The sequence below is a fragment of the Fringilla coelebs genome, assembly GCF_963513975.1.
Source record: "Fringilla coelebs genome assembly, chromosome: 1".
Taxonomy (NCBI): domain Eukaryota; kingdom Metazoa; phylum Chordata; class Aves; order Passeriformes; family Fringillidae; genus Fringilla; species Fringilla coelebs.
The window spans coordinates 66,436,908-66,450,040 of NC_140028.1; the positions used below are offsets into that span (position 1 = coordinate 66,436,908).

Below are 13,133 nucleotides of genomic sequence, written 5' to 3' on the forward strand. Positions count from 1 at the left end.
TCTAAGAAGAAATTTGTTTCACGGTTGTTTTTTTTTTCCCCTAAAATTTACTTTAGTTCAAACAACAATTAGCTTTAAGAACAACTACATATGATGTTAACATCATGTGTAATAGATGATGACTAGAGGATTAATTATTTCTTCTGATTAGGTAAACTTGTATATTTAAATATTTTACATTCTGAGTATCTAAAAGTGCCATGCATATAAGAAATATATTGTGCATTTCCCAGTCCCAAGAAAATCCTCCTTGGGTTGAATCCTAAGGCATTAGCTTAATTTTGTATTCCGTTCTTTGGGCAAGCAGCCCTGCTAACCCACAGAAGTGGAGCCATCCGGAAATACAAATATGTAAGTGTCTGGTGTTTCTCAGATTCTGTCTCTGAGAAAGTTTTCCTTAAAAAAAGAAAAAAGTGAATTAAAAATTCAGTGAGACTTTTGCAAGTAGACTTACTACATTAGGTGAACAGACTTGACCTTTTACATAATGAAAGCTTGAAAAACCACAGAAAAGGTATGCAAAAGGTATGTGTTTAATATATTATGATGGTCGGAAGCTTGTACTGTTCAACGCTGTACTGCTTTGATAAACAGCCATGAACTTTCTTTAACTAAAATTTCAGGTTGTGGGTCCGTGTAGCAGATGTCAAATAATCTGCATTGATCAACAGTCTGGGGAACGGAACAAAGAAATTCTGCAGTCCCTGTCTGCTGCCAGAGGTAGAAAGGTCAGTACAGTACTTCAAAATAGCTGTAATGAAAGATGTAGTGACTTTATTGCACAGGTAGTGAAATATGTGCTGAGTGAATATTCACAGTTACCATTAAAGTTGTTATCATTTGGATTTTTTCTGCAAAAAGAGGATGCACTTACAACCCAGATATGACATGGTTTATTTCTGTAAAATGCTCAATACATTTTTTTTCAGAAATGGACTATTAATGTGCATTATTTTTAACTGTGTTTGCGTTTATTTCATATGTATTTCTTTAAAGTGTGTTTATTTTGGTTTTAAAAACACAAGCTGATGCACTGGTGTATTTAAGAAAAGAAATAGGCTGAAAAATCAGAAAGTGTTTGAAATTATAGAGTTGGCGTGTAAGACTAAACTTTATTCTTACCCTGAGAAATTAGCAGGAAAAACAGAGCAGATGTGAATATAGTCAAAGTGGAGAGTAATTGCTTAGGAAAGAGACCAGAAAGTAAGTGTGAAATGCAGGTGTTTATTTGAGGTCCTGCTTCCTTAGGTTTCCTTGCTTCTTGGAATCAAGAGTGCTCAGATGATGGCCAGACAGTTCGGCATCCCAAAGGCTCCACAAATCCCCTCATACGTATTTATTTAGCTGAAAATCCTTATTCAAAATTCATTGCTTCCTGTCGGTTAAGCTTCTGTTAAAGTGTCTCAGGCAGTCGGGGCTCGGGAGCTTTGCCAGTACCCACCGAACAGCAGAGACAGGGCACAGCACCGGCACAGAGCAATAACAAATAGGCTGAAAATCATTCAACCACACAATGCACAAACAAGTTACAAATACTGCATTCTATGTTTGGACCAAAAAAAAAAATTGATTAGTCTCAGTGACTCATTAAGCAGACAAAGGGCTTTCTTTTCGTTGGCTGTTGTCCTTGGTGAATAGCTCCTCTGGCTCCCTGTCGGAGCCAGCCCGGTGCAGTGAGCAGGGCCGGCTGTCGAGGCACAGCTTCCCACTGACCTGAGGTGACTTAGGCTTGCACAGCAGGCTCTGCTCCAGGTCCCCACAGTACGTGAGCCTTTGTGAGATGAGCTCCTGGCCGCGGTGGGTAGCCTGAGGACAGGGGCCCTTTCCGAGTGATGGTGAGCCACAGCTGCAGCATCTGGGACACGGAGGACAGGGATGCTCCCTGCTGCTACATGAGGTGTAGTATGCAGAGGACTTTTTATGCCCATTTGGTTTTACTAGATTATGACTTGAAAACCTCTGTAAAGAGCACTCTGTACTCAGCGAGAAAATGGCAACAACACCTTACTCAGGATGCAGATTCTCAGGAGAGGCACAGCATCTTCTGCATGTTTCCCACAGCAAAGATGAGCTCCTCTCTCATTCTGATTAACTCAACAATGAAGAGATTTCCACGATGCACTGCTAGAACCAGGTGGCTCATTCAAACAGGACTAAGGCAAAGAGAGCAATCCAGCCTCTCGAGAAGGAGCTGGCGCCTGATAAAAGCCGAGCTGCTATCACCGCGGGGGAGTGCTCTGTCTGCCTCAGCTGCACCGACACAGGCTGCAAAGACACGGGCATTCAGCCTTTTTTATCTTTTCCCAGCCTTCAGCACTGCTGGCAGATGGGGTCTTGTGAGCATGCCCTGCTCTGCGTGAGAGTGAGTCCTCTGGCTTAGCTGACAATTGAAAGGGAGAGTTTGAACTGGTAGCTTTGCCTGGTCTGGTCTGCGAAGACCTCCGAGCCCATTCCTCCTGCAGGTTGCCCCTGAAGTGATGGGCATCAGCTGATCATCAGTGAGCAGCACCCAGGAAGGACTGTGGCAGTTTTAGTGTGCTCAGCAGGCCTAACAGAGGACTCTGATCCAAACCTTTCACAGCTCACAGTAGGGAGAGAGAAAGAACATCGAGTTCATGTGACTGTGTTAAATCGCAGAGCTAATCCTTTGGTGACTCATTTCTCTACCATGTGCTTTTCTGCTAAGGATTCATCTAATAGACTTAATTTTCTTTTTTTTTTTTTTTATCAGATGCAGATTCCGTGAAGGAATTCATCAGTGTTTGCTCCCATCTGTCAATAATCTGGCTCAAACTACCAAAAAAAAAACTATTGCAGAAAAATAAGATTTAAGATAGTTTCCCAGGTTTTTGGAAAGCTGCTGTAGCAAGTTGATTGCCTAAACATTAAAGATACTGCAGATAGAAAAGAGACCCAGATGTCAATATTTACCATTTTTGATTGTTTTTTCCAAGAACACCAGCCTGAAAAAATTACATTGAAATTTATCAAACAAGTAGCCTGAATAGGAGCACTGCCAATGAACTTCAATAATGAGCTAAATAATGTAAGGCTGGTCGGAGGTAGTTCAATATTTATTTCTAAAATCCTATTTTTCTCCATTCCTCTGAGACTCTGAGAACTTGGTGCTTCAGACTGAAAGATGGAGCCTTTGCATAGATGGATTGCAGCTGAAAGTCAGGACTAGCTACTGTAACTAGCCACCTAAGCAATTTGCATCTTTCCAGAAAAATGCAAAGCTTGGTACTGAAGCCTTGCCAGCTGCTTTATATGAAACCTTTTATATCATTGTTTGACACAAAACATAAACACCTCCATAAAGTGAACTTGAGCTCTGCTTTCTGAAGAAACACTCATAAAGGATTCCTTCTGTAATTTTTGACTGGAAAGATGAGCTCTCCTCGTGTGACAGAGTGCTCTCTGTTACTGCAGGAGATTAGGAAAGACTGGGTAACTCCATTAAGCAAATGGCCACACGCTGTTTCACATGCCTCACCACCTGACACAAAACACACAGGGATGGAAAAGGGAGAGCACAGCATTCCTGCCTCTCTCTGGTGTTTTGCAGATGCCGTTCAGCAGTAATGATAGCGGAAGCCCTGTGGGTAGATTTGCAGCAGTGCTATAAGCTGGGACTTGCTGGCAAGGTAGCAAAGGGAATTATTGCATTAGCAGTCTGCCCTGGTCTGAATGTATGGATAGCAGTACATCAAGGGGAATCCCTTATGTTTGCACATGCCTGTAAACACTAAAAAACTTGTTGGTTTTTCTGGGGTCTGTTGATCCTCCTTTATGTATCTCATTGTACCTTGGGAGAGCTTCTTTTCCTGCAGAATTAGATGCCATGCCTTTGGATTGCTTAGTGAAATGTTAGCAAGGATAGCAAATTACCTCTCATATCTGATGCATCATTATCATTATTTTCATAGTAACACAGGGCTCTACACCATGCAATGCTTTTCATTCAAATATGTGGAACATCATTTGAGAACAGGGATTGTTGTAATTAATAGGCCTCTGAAATAATATGGTTGTCTTTTTCTCATCGGTGACTGAACTGGAAAATGTATTTAGTTAAGGTAGAGCAAAGAAAAATCAGTTCTTAAGGAAGCATTCTACAGTCCAGATATTTTCAACAGAACAATATGGGGTTTTATTTATGCCAGCTTAAAATTTTCCCTTTTTCCAGTACAAAAAATCAGCATGTCAGAAGTGAGTACTTCCTCTCTCCTATTTTGTAAGGCTTTACCTTCTAGTAAATCTAAGGCTAATAAAACATTATTACATTTTAAAAAATTAATTTTAATAATTGCATCTCCCAAATCTTTGGATGAGAGGGAGGTTATGTTACTGCATGAACAAATGACAGGTAAATTTATCTGTGGGGATATGGCACCTGAGAGGCAAAATCCAGAACTCATCCATCCAAAGCTAAGTATTAGCATGCAGTATGAGTTATGTGCTTCTTACACATTCTAGCAGGGTATTTCTCTACCAGGTTCCAGTCTGTGTTAACTGATTCTTTAGGAGTTGTAGCTCGAAGACATCTCACCTCAGGCCTTTGTCAGATGAAGCCCCTCATGTTTCTGTCTTGCAAAACAGGATGGTATACACAGGGTATTTGTCAGTGAATTTTTGAGCAGAGCATATAACAGTTGATCCAGTAAATGAACTTGAAACAACATGCAAGAATGACAGCATTTCATAGCTCCTCCTTTAAGTGAGTGTGATGACTATCATATGATTCACTGTTGGCAAGAATATGTATGTTTTGTTCTGTTTCTCCCAGCAGTGAAGTGGTCTACTTTTTCCTAATCAAGAACCCTTAAATTTTTTGTTTCTGTAACATTTTACATTGATGGGAAGAGTTTTGACTGCCAGATAAAGCCATGGTGCTCATGGTCCTGCACTCTCTGCCCAGTTCTTAGTGTGTTCTGGGAAGATTATATGCAGAATAAAATGTCCTTGAAGTCAGGAAAAGGTAGCAGGCAGAGATTATGAGGTTCACTGTAATAACTCTGCAAGCTGTAATCTCTGCATCTGAAAGCCTCATTTTTCATCAGAAATGTGAGGATTTCTACGTTTTATCTTTCTCTTGAAAGAGCTGAAGTGGCAGATGCAGCTTTTGTGGTTGCTTGTCAGGGGGGTGTGTGTGTGATTGCTGTTATCGGTACTTGCTGAGTCATTATTTGTAATTATTGAAAAAAGCAGGGAAATTTCTTTAAAAGATGTTAAATCCACTTCTGGCAACTACAGGCTAAATTTTGGTTTTAAGAACACTCCAAAAAAAAAAAAAAAAATAGGTTGGCAATTCCAAACAGGCATTAGCACTAAAATATGTACACCATCAGTGTATCATCACCTTGGAAACTCCTTAGGCATTACTCACTGAAAAAAACACTAAGACTTGAGATGCCCAGTCAGAGAAAGAAAATACTAAGGACCAGTATTAAAACAGTATTTGAGAACTCCTGAAGAAAAGATGCACTCAGACATGCATTTTCTTAAATAATTCTGAATGTCTTAAGGTGCATAAAGAAAAAAATCCTGCTAAATGATTTTCAATAACAAAAACTGGTAAATTAAGTTCTTCACAGTGAACAATCTGCCCAGATTTATTTTAGTCTCATTTTAAGATACCTCAAGATAACAATACAGTAAATATAAATAAAAATTTCTCATGCATCAAATAAGCTCATTTACACAGGTGAGTTAAAAAATTCCTTCCTGTGTGAAATGTGGTATAGCATGAACTAGAATTAATCTTAAAATATTTGTTTTATAATGGCCTGATTTTTTTAAAAAACAAAATCATGGCAACAGTCATTTTTGCATTAGGGTATAAGAGGTGAATCCAGCTTATCAACCACAAGGCTGAAAAATACATCATTTATGCCAACTTGCCAGTGAATGAGAGAAAAGCAAAAATGGAAAAATAAGACTGTGTATTTTAATATTTTACATGAAACAGTTACTGACACCATTGCAGCATCATGGTTGGTCCAACAGAGTCACTGTGACAGAGGGCTGGGATCTTACAGTGCTTCAGTCATTCCTCAGCAGTGACCTTAGAACACTGACCACAAGGATGTGCTGTGCCCACCAAGCACTGACACCAATACAGCCACTGGTACCCAGAAAGTGCCAGCAGCAGGACAGGCCTGAGAGGTCCAGCTCACATCCTCTAATGTCACGTGCCAGTGGGATGAGGGAGTAGCAGAGGTAGCCAAGAATACCTAAGCTTAGGGTCCATTTTCCTCATTGATGTTTAGGATTACAAATGAAGCAGAAAGACTCAAATTCAGGGTCTGAGGCCATGTTTGGATAGATCTCTGCTTTACAGCATCCCTCTTACTTGGGGGTAGGTCTCAAACTTACCTCTCTCTTACCACTAAGAGCTGTTCTCTGTTACCTCATTGCTTCATCTTTATTTAATTACACAGTGCAAGAATAGGAGACAACATACTGCCTTCATATTTAGTCTGTGAAATATGCCCCCTTAAATTCATCTATTTTTTTTCTTTATTGCAATCCCTTTTACCTACTATTTTTTTAACCTGCTCTAAATGTAATTCACTCAATTTCAGGATCATTGATCTGAACAACGGCAGTAAATGTAATCAGGAAATAGAAAAGGATAATAGAATTTTGTATTTAGTTTGCTTATTTGTTTACTTGTACATTTTGGCTGTAGTGTACCAAATCAAAATACTTTTTTTTTAAACCTGCAAGAAGTGACAAGAAAATTAATATCAGGTTTCCAGGGTCCTTGGTTTAAAAAGCAAAGACTTTCTGAAGTCTAAAAATCTATTATTCATTTAACAAGGTCTCAGGTGTTCCTTTTTTCCCTACTTTACATATTTTTTGTTTAACAATTTTCTAATTATTTGGAAAATATTGTCATGAGATGACATATCTTTTTCTTGCATGTTTCTAAATTCTCCACTGCTGAAAAAAAAAAACAAACACAGAACCACACCAGTCTCTTCTGTGACATTTCCAGATCACACCCACAACTGTAACACTCAACTGCTTGAGATCAAGACCTCACATAAGAATGTGGACATTCAGATCAGATCTTTGGTGCCTGTGAGGGTTGCATGGTCAGTGGGCAAAGTGGATATTCAGTTTTTCTTTTCTATATTACTCAGTATCCCAAAGAGGTATTCTAAGTATTTCTAATATTTATGCAGGATGGATTCACAGATAATGACACTTAACAAGTGGGAGCAACAATAAAACGAATTTTCTGAATATTTTCTGTAAAACATACTGGAATATTCATACAAAAACAAATGAAGGGAAACTCACAGAGGCTAGACAGAATAAAGTTCTGTTAACAAAGTGAATAATTCGTGGTAGGAGGTGCAAGACTTCTTTACTGTTGGAACATACCAGTGTTCCCATGCAGCAGAGCCTTTGTTTGTGACAATACATTAACTGCATCTGTCAAGGAGGCAGAGCAGACATTAAATAACAGGATTGTGAGGGAGTGTGAATTACATATATGATACTATGGAGCTCATGATGAAATACTGTGTTATTTATCCACTTAAGTTACTCTTCTTGAATAGCATGGCATTAGCTTCTGTTTACCAGTCTATTATAATTAATGAGTTAAGAATGTTCTTAATTATATGGGCATAGTACATACCTCCTTATTCTTAAAGCAATATATTTCTTCTAAACATTTCTGGGTTGTGAGATCCTCTAAAGATTTTATTACTCTGACATGTATTGCATCTTAATAAATATTTTGCTTTTTTTCAGACAAACTTTGGCATATACCTGATGAACCAGCCCTTGTGCTCATCCTTTTCAGATACTTTATCAGTTGGATCTCAAGTACTTCCAGTGCTGAAGGAGAATACAGAAATTCAGCCTCCAACATCCAGTGAAGAAAAATGTTCAGGATAGATTCTCTGGTGGAGATGAAATTTTTATGCAACTACAAGGAAAAGTCAGTAGTCAGCTATGCAAAAAAAAAGAAAAAGCTTCCACTCATTTGCTTCTGGTAATTTTCTGTTTGCTGTAAATGTTATCAGATGGCAAAACTGTTGATAATTACAGCTCACCTACATGTTTTTGCTTGTGATTAGGTTGCAGCAGCCATAACTCTATTTTGCACAATTGCTTCAGGGTGCAACAGGTTTGATCAAGTCTTACTGGTGGATGACTCCCCAAACAAGCCCAACTTTGTTGTCAGAAAGCCACATCTCAATGAAGGAAAGTAAACACAACAATACACTGCTTCCTTTACTGCTTTGTCAAAACCCCAATTAGGAGAGGATGCAAGACATATTTTAGAAACAATGTGGGTGGGAAGAGAACAGTGAAAGAGTGGCATGAGAGTAGCAGTGCATTCAGCTTTTCCAAAAGAAAACTGAAGGTGATGTGTAGACAGTGTGAAAGCAACGGAAAAGAGGGAATTATTGGGAAGTCTGTGTCTCCCCCTTTGGAAGTAGTGTGTGAGAATGCCAACATGGCACAAAGAAAATGAGGATTCATTTGCCAGACACATTCCCTGTGAAGGAATTCCATCCATTTGTTCTCAACCTCTTTGTCTTCCATGTGTTACTTTTCCATCTGATTTTTTTAATGTGATGTCTTCCCTGGGATTTTTTATGTAATGGTGTCCCTGCATATGGAAGGGGAGTTGGAGCTAAATGGTCTTTAAGGTTCTTTCCTACCCAAGCCATTTCATGACCCTATAAGTTCCAGACTCTTGTTTCCTTATACATTTGTGGATGCTGACACATTATTTCGAATTAGAGATTTTTCAAGTAATACAGTCATTTTCTATACAAACTTTGTTTATCGTCAGCAATCTCTAATGGCCACTTGAGGGAACTCTTGAGAGTTTGAATGTTTCTCCATCACACACAGGTCAAAGCATTCTTTTTTCTTACCCTTTGTTCATTTCATAATTCCCTTCTTAAAAGGCTGTTGGCAGCCCCTAAACAAGACTCCTGCTTTCTGACTTATGACAACAAATGTCTGAAACCTTAGTCTGAAGTATCAATTATTGTGAAAATTACAAAAAAAAATAAATAAAGGAAGACATGGAGCAAAAAAAGAAAATCCACGTGGAAAGCTGATGTAAATCAAGACTGAATACATTGAGGCCAGGTGTTTTATGACCCTCAACATGTGTCCAGCTAGCTATGGGATGATTTCATGCTTCCAGGAAGTCCTTCTGGAAGAAAACATTCTCCTAGACTGGCTGCTCTCTTGCCATCTGGTAAGTGAAGTTTTGACCCTGCTAAAAGCGCCGTCAAAACTCTCATCCAATATGATTTAGGGGCAATTTTGGCTCCAGCTGTGTGAAAGTGCTCCTGGCTGAAGCAATCCTTGAGCTGTTTGAGCATATCCCCGGAGGGAGGCAGGCGGCTTTGTGAAAGAGTTGGTCAAACAGCCATTCTGAGAGGAGAGCAACTACCACAGAGCAGCAGAGAATGGGAAAAAGGAAGCTCATCACCCAGTGCACAAATCAGAATTCAAAAATGCTCTTTCTTCTTTCTCTCTTTCCTTTTTTTTTTCTTTTTTTTTTTTAATGTATGGTTTCTTTTTTCTTTTGTTCTTTTGAAGAACTGGTTTTACTCACTTCAGCTGGAACAGTCTCTCAGCAGAGCTTTGTAATGGAAATGAGAAGAAACATTATCTGTTTCTTACAATCTGCCATAAAATACATGAGAAGAAAGAGGTTTTTCATATGTATGTAAACTGAAGATCAGTTTTGAGAGTTGTACCTTCCACTTCAGAGCCCAAGGTCTGCTCCTTGATGCCTGCTTTGAAAAGCAGGGAGTTTATCTCTCTAAAAGTCAATTATCAGAGGTTGTAATGAGCAGGCTTTTTTGGAACCTTGAAAAGCAGTTTCCTGGTATCTAAATCTCTTAACTGCTTCACTTTCTGTTATGCATAGCATTGCTTTGTTGAGTAGAAAGCCAGCATAGCTCTGGCAGATTAAATATGAAGAGACCTGTTGTATGCTGACCTTTGGTGATCTCTGGGGCTCTGCTCTGTCCTCTTCACCTCATCACTGTGTCATTTGTTTAAAATGACACAGAAGTTAGAAAAGGAAATTGAAAGCAACCTCAAAAAGTTCTGTTTCACTCGTTATTGCATTTAGTACAAAATAAGTCACTTTGGTACACAGTGGCTTGACAAATACTGTTTGTGAATATCCATAATGCAATGTATGATAACTATGGATGAGAGGATTTGAACTTTAAAAATGTCATGCTTGGTCATTTTGACCTATTATTTACAGTCAATTACACATTCTCTCTGCTGTGGCTTGGTAATATTAGATCAAGAATAATTTTGCCATTTTACAGGGGGAAGAGAAAAATTTTCTCTGATGTATGAACATAGTCATTAGTATAGTCTGTGCATATCCCAGAAGGAACATCCTTGTGGTACAGTGGTAGGAAATGTCACAACACTTCAGATTGATGGAAGACACATAAGGAATCTTTCAGCTCAATAAAAGATAATATTTCCCTTCTAGTAAGTGGAGTGTTCCTGCCAGTACTGATATGTCTTTCCATCAATGAAGACAAATTCTTCTCAGTGACAAAACTCTGTGGAAAATCTTGAAGTACGAAAAGTCACTTTTAAATGGCATGCACTGTAAGTTTGCAGAAAGAACAACCCTCTCATAATGTGAAAAAATAATTGAGAAGAAGAAGAAATTTAGCATACTGCAACCCCGAGGACTGCAGATACAAAAGGGGCATAAAAACTTTGAAGCACTATATTAAAAAATTATATGTTCTATAAGGGTTTATTTCTTAACTTTTCAAGTATATAGAAAATAAGACCACTTCATATGAATGTAGGCTCTTTGATCTAAATACTCCAATTACTGCCAAATTAAATCTTTTAATAATTAAATAAAAATTGCAGATATATGTTTGCCTTATATGGATAATAAATGTACTTAATACATTATTTCCAGAGTGCTATATGTAGAAAGTCCTCTGTATGTTTGAAAACCAAATGCTTCTTTGCTTGCAATTAATTATTCAGACACATTCCATTCTCTGTGAGACTTAGCCCCTTCTCAGGTAAAAATGGTGATTGTTACAAGCTCTAATAATAGCCAGGAGGCTGAAATCACAAAACAGAAACCAGCATTTTTAGAAGAATTTTCTGAGCTCTGTGTTTTCTGATATGACTAAGATGTTTCAGATTAGTTTACAATTTATATACTTTCAATGGTGTCCTTCAAAGTATACTAAAAATTTTAGGTCATCTTTCTGTGAAAAATATATCCAAATCAAAATAAAGGACAGCATAAAAACGTGATTATTCTTCATAAATTGTAGAGATTATGCTATGCAAATCTTCTTTCATCTGGTTTCTAACTTTCCTGGAAATTAAACCAATAAAATATTATTGTGTTTGATGTGTCTCCTGGTGATGGTTGTGTTCCTGACCTTCAAGCTCATGAGGTTCTCAGTTCTGCTTGGAGGCATGGCTGGGCACATGGATGATGTCTCATCGCTGCTGGGATTCACAGGTGAGGTGCTCCCTCCATCTGTGTAGCCGCATGCCAGTCAGCTGCACACTCTGGCCTTGCACAAAATGAACTCATAATCACTGGTTTCCTTTAAAATATGTACAGTCAGTCCTGTTGAATCCATCTCTGGTTGGAGCTTTCACCAAGGGTGAGATGGTGAGAGAAGAGATGATTTCCCTCTCCTTTGCTTGGAGGGATCCAACGCTGCTTTTCCTCACTGCCTAACCTGTCAGTCCATAGGGAAGACTAAACAGGAGTTAGTGTGTGTAGGAATCACAGGGAAGGCTTGTCCCTCCCTTCTCATGAGGTTCACATGGAAATGGGATTTTTGAGACAGGGCATTTGCAGAAGCAGCCTTGTCTACTTCCTCTGGCCACCAATGTTGAAGTAAAAGGTGGAACTTCATCAAGAATAGAGAAGAACCTCCCAAGTGTGTTTTGAAATAGGCCATTAGGGGAAATACGAGTTTAAGTCATCCAATGATGAAATCAAAATGTACCTACATTTCTGACTTCTTGGTAGGTGTGCCAGTGGTAAGGCCAGAGTGAACAGGATAAAATGTGGGAGAGAAAGAAAAGTTGTGGTGAGAATGCTTTCATCACCCAGTTTGTGATTTTTTTCCCCCCAGAAAATAAAGGATGTAGGAATCCTTAGGCCCATAAATCACATTCTAAGAACTTAGAGTAAATCACTGACAGAGAGCTGCCTCTTAAAGCAAGGCACCATTTAAGAGGCTTCTCTTCCCTCCTTTTCATGTCATCCAGTTTTCTTTGCTAGTCACTTGGTGAAGTGGTGGTTGTTGGTCCTTTCCATTGGAAAAGAAAATAGGCAGTTTTCCTGTGTGAGGACTGAAGTGACTCAGGACTATGGACAGGGAGAGACAGAGAAGTTTGAAATGGAGCATCTTTGAGTATCACTGTCATGGGCAGAGTACATCAGAGACCTCCCTAATAATCCCAGAAATGTGTGTTACAGAAAATGTTAGGGTTTTTTCTGCTGGTGCTGGGAAGTCTTCCTCTAAGGATGATATTCAAGAACTATGCTGTTGGGGAACAGATCATTGCAAAGGCAGAATGGGGAAAGGAGAGAAACTAAAAAATTGCATGTTGTAGTATTTACCACTCAGAATTGCTGAGAGGTGTCTTAAGTACCCACCAAGTAAGACAAAATGTAAGATATCAGGAAATTTGATTTAATACAGCAGTTTCATGGCAAATTTGAAAGGATCTCAAATCCTTTCAAATGTAAAGCCCCTTCTTTGCATGGCTCATACATAGCCTATAACTAGGAACATTTCTGTCTTAAACCAATTTTTTTTCTGTGAGCCAACCTCTTCCAAACTTGAAACCAAAACTTCTCAACACAGTTCAAATGTGGAACTTAACATCAGCTTCTCCTAGATAACCAGTACATACCATATTTGAGCCCCTTTCATGCTTTTTGCTGGCTTTCAGAGGCAAGTGTCCCATCTGGATTAAAGCACTCTGACCAGGACTGTTAATGCAGAGATGATTCCTCAGTTCATAAGTGAAATCAGCTTTTGATTTCTAAAAGGGCTGTTTTCCATGAGGCTGTGTTTTAAAAGCCAGCAGTGATCTAATATCAAGTC

The 13,133-nt window shown here is 38.8% G+C and overlaps 1 protein-coding gene across 1 annotated transcript in view; it reads left to right on the forward strand.

Moving 5' to 3' along the window:
- Window positions 1-11,286, forward strand: part of MOCOS (molybdenum cofactor sulfurase) — a 208,182-nt gene extending 196,896 nt beyond the window's left edge. The window contains exons 14-15 of the mRNA XM_084210992.1: window positions 624-728; window positions 7,771-11,286. Of these exons, the coding sequence (XP_084067118.1) occupies window positions 624-728; window positions 7,771-7,917 (252 nt within the window). The 3' untranslated portion in view covers window positions 7,918-11,286. The remainder of the gene's footprint in view (window positions 1-623; window positions 729-7,770) is intronic.
- Window positions 11,287-13,133: the final 1,847 nt, after the last annotated feature.